The sequence below is a fragment of the Centruroides sculpturatus genome, unplaced genomic scaffold (assembly GCF_000671375.1).
Source record: "Centruroides sculpturatus isolate CEXI.00-Female unplaced genomic scaffold, Cexi_2.0 scaffold1284, whole genome shotgun sequence".
In the NCBI taxonomy this organism is placed as follows: domain Eukaryota; kingdom Metazoa; phylum Arthropoda; class Arachnida; order Scorpiones; family Buthidae; genus Centruroides; species Centruroides sculpturatus.
In genome coordinates, this window is record NW_019385459.1 from 160,518 (window position 1) to 171,468 (window position 10,951).

Genomic DNA, 10,951 nt, shown 5'->3' on the forward strand with positions numbered 1-10,951 from the left:
AAGTCGATCACTTAGTGATCCGCTGAAAACACAACACATAATTACCATGATCAAGTTGTTGGTCTGCAAATATTATTGCAATATTATTCTGTGTTATAATGCCCAGTGTACAATGTTGAGGTTATGTCACTTATTGTAACGTAAAAGGGAGACTTCAATTATTATTATAAGATGGTACATTAGTTCTTAGGTAGTACTGTTTAACAAGTTGTAGTAAAGAGTCAAAGGTATCCTTTTGTTCAAAGAGAGATTGTAATGTAGGTGGTGGCCAATCTATATTGTGTGAAAATAATAGGGTTTTTAATGTCATTCTTTCCTTTTCTAGCATTGGACAAATATATATATATAATGGCTGCTGCCATCAATACAGTCGCAGATAGTGCAATTAGAGTTTTCTGTTCCTTTAAATCTGGATAAATACGAATAAAACCTTCCGTGGTTTGATAAGAACTGTGTGAGTTGGCTATTGGGACTATACCATTTGTTTTTTAAGGAATTTAGGTATGTCTTTAATGTAATCGTGAGTAGTGGTGTTACAGTTGTTCCATTCGTGTTGCCATTTTATGTTCAGGTCCGTCCATAACATAGATTTGATTGTTTGTATGCTGATGTTTTTATATGATATTTCCAACTCGTCATTATGAGCAGCTAATTTAGCCAACTCATCAGCATTTTCGTTTCCAAAATTCCCTTGATGTCCTCTAACCCATTTAATTGAATAGTGGTTAGTTGAGTTATTTATGATCTTTTGGATGCTATTTGCTATGGGATGATAATTCGTGGTGAGCAATAGATCAATGGCTGAGGCACTATCTGTGTTAACAGTAATTAATGTATTCGTATACTTTAGATCGGACCAATGTGTGGCCTTTAGTATTGCGAATAGCTCTGCTTGAAAATTGGAGCAGTGTTCGCCAAGTCTGTACAATTTCATGTCAATTATTTCGTCGTTGCAATAAGCCACGAAACTACTACCAACTCTATTGCCCATTTTTGATCCGTCTGTATATATATTAATATCTGCATCATGATTTGAATTAAGAGTAATTTTGTTCTTAATTGCAGGGTGACTAGTCATGTCGTAAGTTATTGGCTTTTCAAAGTCTTCTGCTCTGACTGTGCAGCCATTTATTTCTATGTTATTCCCCCATTTTATAATCCATATTTTAGCCATATTTTCAATTATTTTATCGATGGGGGGCATCTTGCAATCACTTGAAGAGAAACATTCGGGGTAGTGCTATATGCCCTAGTTAGCTGGATAAGGGCTCTTCTTTGAGCAGAAATAAGTTTTCTGTAGATGTGGACTTTATGGATATCATGGTGCCAGCTGCCGCAGGCATACGTCATTATTGGTATAAATATTTGTTTATAAATAATGTTTAATGCCTCTGATGTTAATCCCCAGTGTTTCTTGGCGATACCAGCGAAGTTATTGAATATAGTACCTGTTCGATCACAAATGTACGCTATATGTTCATTCCATAGAAGTCTGAAATCCAGTATTATTCCTAAATATTTTATAGATTTAACTATCCTAATTTTTTTACCGTTCATTTTTAAGGTGGGTGTTCTAAGGTACAAGTTCTGATGGCCTGGCTTATTAAATACAATGCCATTCGTTTTGTTGGTATTAAATGTCAGTTTGTTGTCTTCACCCCATTTGCTGATTCTATTCAGTGTATTATTACCATGTCTCTCAAGAGCAGCTCTTGTATTGCCTCCGATCAGCACTATAGCATCATCCGCAAATGCGATTGTATCATCGCCAAAGCTTTGTGTTAAAAAGCTGTCAAAAACCACATTCCACAAAATAGGGCCGCAAACTGAGCCTTGTGGGCATGCCCTCACCACATCCCGTCTTATAACATGAGCGCCACAACACATTTCTGCAGTTCTATTTTTCAAGAAGCTGTAGAAGACTCTATATAAGTTGTTAGGACATTGTTTTTCTTTAAGGTTGTTCATAATTGACGGCCACCAGGCACTGTCAAAGGCTTTAGCAATATCTAGACTAATTGCCAGGACGTATCTATAATGATCGAGTAATCTATTAATACTTTTAATTACTTTTTCAATTGCCTCATTCGAAGATCTTTGGGGGCGAAACCCATATTGATTGTCATTTAGTAAGTGGTTAGTTTCCATGTGCCACATTAATCTATTTGTCAAGAGCCTTTCAACTACTTTACCTAGTGTAGGCAAAAGGGAGATGGGACGGCACTCATCCTCTTTCCTGGGTTTTGGAACTGGTATAATCTTCGCGTGTTTCCATTTATTTGGAAATATCCCATATTTAAGGCATGTGTTGTATATATTAGTTAGTTTTCCAGGTATCATAGCCCATAGATGTTTGACCAGAAGTGGCGAGATGTTATCATATCCTGCAGCCTTTTTATTATTCAATTTCACAATTCTCGAGGCGATTTCTGCAGCTAGAAACTCAGGGGTGTTTGCAGTGTTAATGTCCTCAGTGATGTTATTCCGTATCCTATGATGGTGTTTTGTTTCCAGATTTAAGTGGTTCGGAAGACAGAATGTATCCATTTTTTTGCTAGCAGCTTCTGCATAGTCCTGCCCAATTCTAGTAGAGTGGAGTATTTGTGTAATTTTTAACTTGTTTGTACAGAGGCGGGTGATGAACCCCCACGGGTTTTGTCCTGCTTGTTCGCAAAATGCTCTCCAAGATTGTATTTTTGCTGATTTAATAGCAGTTTTGTAAGTTCTTAGATGTTCAAGATATCTTTGCTTGTGTTCAGATCGTTCAGGTTCGCGGTGGCACCCCTGAAAAATTTTCCTCAGCCGTATGTTTTTGGCTCGAAGAACACCCAGATCTTTATTCCACCAAGGTACTGTTTTGTTCTTATTGGTGTACATTGGTATGTACTTCTTGCAGGCGTGATTTATAATATCAATCGAGCTATCAATGGCGTGTTCTGTAAATGTTAGGTCTTCCCTGTCACATATAGGTAAGTATGTTTGAAGGTAAGTCTGAAGACCTTGCCAATTAGCCTTCTCCAAATTATATTTATAATGGGGTTGTTTATAATTATTATCTTCCTCGTTAGATATGTGGAAGGATATCATCGCGTGGGCGTCAATGGATTCATCAAGTATTTTCCAGCCTTTGACAGAAGTGAGACATGCCAGCAAGCATGCAGTTACGTCCACCCAGCTTTCTCCTCTGCTGGAAACAAAAGTTGGAGGGGATGTCGGATTATTTATGATCTGCAATCCATTTCTTGCAAAAAATTCTTCCCAAAGCTTGCCACGGTCGTCTAGTTTATTGCCCCCCCAACATGGAGAGTGTGAATTGGTGTCACCAGCAACTATAAAATATGTGTTATTAAAAGTATCAATTATACTCTGCATGTTTGTAAGGAAGTTTTCTATGTTATAATCTTTGGGACAATAAAAGTTTATAAACAGGTACCTTTTACCATTTATGATGATTTCAGTACAGGTATTGTAGCTGTTGCTTATGTTGCTATGATGTAAGATTGAAAGGTGATTGTGTGGGGCAATAGAAACAGCCCAAGGGTAATCTGAAGTGCCAGTTAAAGATGTGCAAGATTTAGGTAAAATCGCAGGTTTAGATTTGATGCAATACGGTTCTTGTAATAGGATGAAATCAAATTTATTTATTACAGAGACAAGTATAGATGTAGCTGCGATGCTTCTACCAACATTGTATTGCAGAAAACTTATATATTTTTTATTGCGTCGTTCCATAATTGGTTCTTTGGATAATATTATTTTTAATTTTAATATATACTTTGCATCTGTTATCTCTGGCATTATGGTCGCAGTTAGACGAATTCTCGTGTTTGCAGTTACAATATACTGCTGTTTTGTTTTTATTGGTGCATTCGTTGTAGTTATGTTTACCTGCACAATGGCTGCATGTAGGCTCCTCTTGGCTACATGATAATGAGGAGTGTCCAAAACGACAACATCCAAAGCATTGTAAGACTGGGTAAAAGTCAGATGTGCGGCACTTTGACCATTGTACAGATATCTTCTCGATTTTTAATAACTGTAACCTTAGTTTTGGTGTAACTTGGATTACCCAATTATTGTAATATTTTCCTCTTTTACCCATTCTGAATTTAATCCTAAAGTTTCCATGAATTCTGCTTCAGGGTAGAGATCTGCAATACAGTTGTTTTGATCATATATACAACGCGGCAACTCATCTCTTGTTATTTCTGATGGTACTGAGTAAATTACTATATGTGGAAGTTTCTTCTTTGGTTTTTTTATTACAATCTGCGGTACTTCCTTGGCAATATATTGATGGAACCTGTCCGCTTCCTCCTTGTTTTCTATCTCTACCGCAACTCCTCCTCCTCCTATATTCCTGATTTTATTTATTCCAATTCCCAGTATTTTAGGTTTCACTCTGTCATATAATGTTTGTCTTAAGTCAAATGAAGTTGTGTGTTCATCATTACTGTAGAGTAAAAAAACTTCCATTTGTTTGATTGGGTTTTTCTGTTGATTCCCAATATATGAGCGGTCAGATTTAAGGACCTCACTGTATGTTTTCGCAATGTTAATATTACTTTGACAATGAGTTTCCATCTGTTCCATTTTTTTGTGTAAGCATTTTTGGTTGTTTAATATCTCAGTTATTGCACTATCTGCCATCCAGTTTGCTTGATTGTCAGGTAAATGTGAGTTTACTTTAGTATTTAATTGTGTTATTTTATCGTTTATAACCCTGAGTTTTTCTGTAATGCTTCTCTGGTTGTTAACTATAATAGTAGCAGTATCCATATTACACATTTTGTTAACTATGTTTTCCAATTTTTCACTAATCAATTGTTGTGCGTCTAGAAAAGTTTGTTGATGCATACATTTTCCTACATCATTTTCATTGGTAGAGGGATTGGTTTTATGCTCTGGGTCCTCTGGTTTTATGCTCTGGCTATAAGTTTTGATTGGTTGAGATTCAATTTTACAAATTGATTCTAATTTTTTCATTTTTTCATGTAAGAGTTTTTGGTTCTCCAGGATTTCCTTAAAAGTGCTTTCCTCCAGCTTATCTTGATGTTGTGAGAATTGTTCACTTAGTCTTTGGTTATAATTTTCATTTAATTGATCAATCACGTTAGACAGATTTTTTTCGACTCTGTCAAAGGATTTGGTTTTTGTTTCCTTAAGTATTTCTAGTATATCCATTTGTATATTGGGTTTTAAGTTATCCTGTATCATATTTATTTTTTCTAATACAATTTCCGTTAAATTATTTCTGTTATTCTCATCAATAATTTGAATATTATTATTTTCAATGTTTCCAAGCTTTTCTAAAATTTTTTGTTGTTGTTTATCGGTATTAATTTGGCTTTCCTTTAAACTACTTATGTCCGTTTGTATAGCCACGGTAGACATTTTTTCTTTGATAACATCTGAGATCTGTAGATCATCGAATATTTTTTCGGCAAGGACTATAACTTTGTTAAGTTGATCTAACACAAATTGCATATGCACAGGTACGTGAAATTTTCCATTTGGATTGGCTATAGCATATTCCTTGATCTCGTCTAAAATAATGTTAGTCGAATTTCTGAAACTCTCACGAATAGTAAGATCCATTATTTCACAAAATAATATTTAAATAAATAATATATAATATATATGTAATATATATATAAATACTATTNATAGAAAATGTGCTTATAACCAAGCAAATCCCAATAATTAATCTAAAATGACGTAATATAATTATAAACATAGAAAATTATGGCGAATATTATAAATAATTTTTTATATAATTATCCACTATAATTATCATTATCACCAAAAGCTTCCTTATACGATCCCGAATCGGAAAATATATAGTTATCCCTATCCAATATTCAAAATAACTCCGAAATGAGCCGATTTCCACGTAACTATGCAAAGAGGTCATTGACCTTAGCCATAGAGACGGAAGTTCGTTGTATGTTGATTTTCGAACTAGTTAGTAGATTGGCCATAATTTAAAAGCTATTAGCAGTACAGTAATGAAATTTTCGGAAAATATTGCTGAAAGTACCCTGAAAGAACTGCCCGAAGGAAATGGGCTAGAAAGTAGCCAAATTTAAAATAACCCTATTCGACTTCCGACCAGAAGTAAGCCTATAACGAAGCTAATAAAGGTCGTAGGACCTTCAAATTTTGGGAATAGTAATCGTTAGACAACGCGACAACAATGCCGTCTTTGAATTCCGGTTAATCGGTAGCGAAAAGCCAGTTATCCGGAAAACGTTCTAAATTACCCCTATTTCAAAAATGCAAAGATTTGAATGACCCTACCTGACAGATTAATGTTCTGTACGTCTTCCGAAACAATATTTCATATATTTCCACATATTAATCACTATTATTCCGCATAAAATCAAACATTTTCAGGAGCATCGCTGAACAGCAACTTATCTTGACAAGAGCTCATCTACCAGTAGAGTAGATAGGGACAATAGTCCCTCACGTCCCAATCTCCCACTGCACCCGTCTAACTAGACATATCAGTGGTATAAATACCATAACAATAACTATAAAACTACCTATATATCTATTCTATATATCTAAAATGCCACATAATAATAATAAAACTGGACAATTAACCACTCAGAACTTCCTTATTTCAGAATAACCTAATATATGTAAAACAACTACAACTATATATAAATAAATATATGTACAACTAAAAGATTTAAAATTATAAAATCAAAACTATTGTAATCTAATACTTATTCTATGTTTTATCATTAACCGTAAAGTCCTACAGACCAATCTGTATACTACAGGATCTCTAACAAGATCATAACATACCACGGCTCAAATATAAACAATGTTTCCGTATTTCCTCATATAATGAGCAATCATAAAGAAAATGTTCTAAGGAGTCTATTTACCCACACTCACAAAAGTGAGAATCAACCAAGCCAAAAGCAAACAATTTAAACCTGAAGTCCCCGTGTCCCGTAAGCACTTGCGACACATAAAAATCAGGTTGAACCCAGTATGCCTTCAATCTCCTCTCCACAGTAGGAAAATAACCATACGTGACGCGACCCCTTTCATCTGAAACCCAACGAGAATTCCATAGACAATTAATTTCCTCTTTTATCCTATTATATACTTCTTTCTTAGTCATTCGCAGATGACCCAGCTCATAAACAAAAGATCCAATTGTAAAATTAAAACCACTACGATATTGATAGCAATAATACTCATATAAAACTTGTAAATCAAGTGGTAAAATTCCAGAAATAATTTGCAAGGCAGAAGTTGAAGTAGTACGATAAGCCCTAGTCATAATCAACAAGGCCACTTGCTGAGCCTGCAATAACCTTCTCTTATGAGGGGCCCCCAACGCGTCGCCCCACACACCAGCCGCATATGTTATAATAGGTACAAACAGAGAGCTGTACAGGACTCGCAGAGCGGGAAGCCGCAACCCCCACTCTGCGCCTGCCAGCCCCTGTATTTTACTATATTGTATTATAGACCTTTCACAAACCCCATCTATGTGCGGCAAAAGAGACATGCCCATCCCAAGGGTCAAACCCAAGTAACGGACTGCTCTTCCCGTCTTGATGGGAGTACCCTGCCTTTTTAAACTGGGGGGGGCGATCCCGGCTGAGGTAACCCCTCAATAAGACCATCACCGTCTTCTGCGGTGCAATGGTCAATTTAATATCACTCAGCCATAAATCCAATTTATCTATCAACATCTGTCCTTGCAATTCCAATTGTCGTCGACTATTTCCTTCAATAACAATAGCTAAGTCATCGGCATATGCTATATATTTAGCACCAATCCTACGTAATTTCACCAAAATATCATTAAAAACCAAATTCCACATGACAGGGCCTAAAACAGACCCTTGTGGACAACCCCGATTTACAAACTTAAAACCCGATTGAGTCGCATCCCTATAGATAACCTTACGAAATGAAAAATAATCCTTCATAACCTTATAAAGATCAAAAGGACACTTACATTTCCTTAAAGATCGAAGTACACCAGGCCACCAAATATGGTCGAAAGCGTCTGCAATATCAATAAAAAGCCCTAAGACATATTTAAATTCCGACTCCTCAGTCCACTTTCTTAATAAACGTAATGCATCCGTTGTTGATCGTCCCTTAACAAACCCAAATTGCCAATCATCCATTATTGGATCGATAATCTTAGCCAATTTTAACCGTAATAACTTTTCATAAAGTTTGCCAAGATAAGGCAACAAACAGATAGGTCTATATGACTTCGGGTCTGATTTATCACGTCCTTTACCTTTCAAAATAATAACTAACTTACCAATTTTCCAACAGTTAGGAAATAATCCAAACCGCAAACACTGGTTATACATCTTCAATAAATATCCCTTTATCAATGGGAAAGACTGCCTTACTATATCACTAGTTACACCATCAAAGCCAGGTGCTCTGCGACCCTTAGAAGAATTAACTACACTTACTAATTCACTCATTGTAAAATCATCTGAATATACCTCATTCTCATACCTATCATTCTCAAACCTAACCTTTTGTTGAGAAATTGTATCATTCCTAATATCATCATCCGGAAGCAGCACTTCCAAAATTTTCGATACTGTACTACACCAATCAATACTATAAACATTATCCCACTTAATAGCACTTAATATTTCTCGAGGTCTAATTTTTTCATACACTATTCTGTATGGAATACCCCAAACATTACGAAGACTCTTCCCATGAACAAAATTTCTCCAACTTATCTTTTTAGCCAATCTAACCTTATCCTTATAAATCTTATTCTTAAGTCGGTACTCTCTACCTTTAATTTCTCTTAAAACTACATCACGTTCCCTTTGAAAGATCTTCCTATATTTAATCACCTCCTTCCGTAATTTACTCAATTTCTCTGTCCACCATATCGAAACCTTCCTATTAAACCGAGACCTTCTCATCAATAAATGTATGGCTGAAGAGTACGCTGCCTGAATTGAACTACATAAACTTAAAACCTCACTCTTGCTCTCTATTAAAATTATTCTATGTTCTTGTAAATAATTCAAAATTATTTGTCTAAATCTAAACCAATTAACCTTCTTAAAAACATCAACTGAAATACTATACCTATACCACTGATCTAATCTAACAAGGTAAGTTAATGTAGTGTGATCGCTCGTAGTAAAATCATAAGATACCTCACAAGTTAAAACACTAGTCCTCAATATTTCAGAGACAGCAACTATGTCAATAAATGAACTACCCCTAGATGATACAAACGTAGGTACCTGACTCTGTGTGTTAATAACTTCCAACTTCCATTTTGCTAACACAGCTAACAATTTACATCCTCTGTCATCCAAAATATCCGAACCCCATAATTCACTCTTAGAATTTGAGTCTAATCCAAGTATTATCCGTTCATTACATAAAACTGCTAACACACGTTCTAATTCATCTAATGATTCCTCCATATTCTGACTCGGGGGAAAGTACATGCTTACCACATAAAAAGAAACATCCTCAAATAGAACCTGTGCTACTGCACAAGTCTCTGAAGACAATTGAGATAATTCCAAAATCGTCCATTTATCATTCCAAATAATAATAGCAGCCCACGGTGTTTTATTTAAACACTGCACTACTCTAACACTATTACCAAAACCAATAACCTTATTTTTCACTACATAAGGCTCTTGTACAAGTAGCATGTCAAATCCCTTATCAGAATGCAATACCCGCAATTCCATCGGCAGCGAAGCCTTCCTCTGCATATTAATCTGTACTATTCTAACACAATTAAAAATATTCCGATTAACCATAATTCACATACTGTTTATACCTACTAATAGCTATCTGGTAAGTGAAACAGTCTCAAGATCTACTAATATGGCTATATGGCTTCCCTACTCTCTTATACGAAACACATAATTTACCTTGTATCTCTTCCTCACAATTCTTTCCGCGGTGACCAATACCACCGCATTTAAAACATATATCTTTATCAAACCTACAATTTTTTGCTATATGTCCGAATGACTGGCATTTAAAACAGCGTGACACCTCAAAATAATCCTTTAAAGGGCAACTACGGTATTCAACATGTAATCTAGATAATATAAGCAATTTCTTTCTCAAGGTCGGGGATACCTCAAACACCCAATTCACAAGATACTCTCTTCTCCTCCCTACACGATACAACAATTTGAATTCCTTTACAAAATCATCATAAGTACCACCATCCTCCCCATATAACAAATCTGAATTCAAAGAATAAATAACCTTATCTAATTCCTCCTCTGACAAATCTCTCGGTACATCCACTAACATCATCCGCGGTCTACGCCTAATAGGAGCTTGTACCTTTAAAGTAGTCAATTGTAGCTCTATGTTCCAAAATTTTCTCCTTATCACTACTGGATGCCACTGTCACAACTAATCCACTATCTCTCATTTTCCGTATACCCTTAATTTGAATATGATCTCTCACTGGATCAATTACCTCTAAAAACCTTTGCTTTATATCATCACTACTATCATCAGCTTCACTTCGAACTAATAACACATTCTCATGATCCAATTTATCCATCCTATTTTCTACATTAGCAACTTTAACCTGTTCCGCGTATGTCTTCCCAACTAGGGTTTGCATACCACCCAATCCCTCCAAGGTCTGCAATTTACTCTTCAATTGTTCATTTTCCAATACTAATGTATCAATCATATGTTTTAAATCATTTGTCCGTTCAGTTAAATATTTTACCACTGGTTTTGACAACCTAGCATCCTTTTGTGTAATAAGTTTATTAATATCCAACAATATTCCTCCAGCATTTTCCAAGATCATAAGAGATCCTACTTGTAAATCTTCACCTATTTGTTGTACATTACCTAACGAATCTTTACCACTCTTCCTTACTTTCGCGTGAGAGCCAGGCAGCTCCCCCCCACCCCGCACTTGTAAACT

The 10,951-nt window shown here is 35.6% G+C and overlaps 1 protein-coding gene across 1 annotated transcript; it reads right to left on the minus strand.

Moving 5' to 3' along the window:
• Positions 1 to 472: 472 nt before the first annotated feature.
• LOC111639204 (ribonuclease H-like) lies at positions 473 to 1,174 on the minus strand. The gene has a single exon (XM_023385002.1). The coding sequence runs from the start codon at positions 1,172 to 1,174 to the stop codon at positions 473 to 475; it is 702 nt and encodes a 233-aa protein (XP_023240770.1).
• Between the last annotated feature and the right edge of the window lie 9,777 nt (positions 1,175 to 10,951).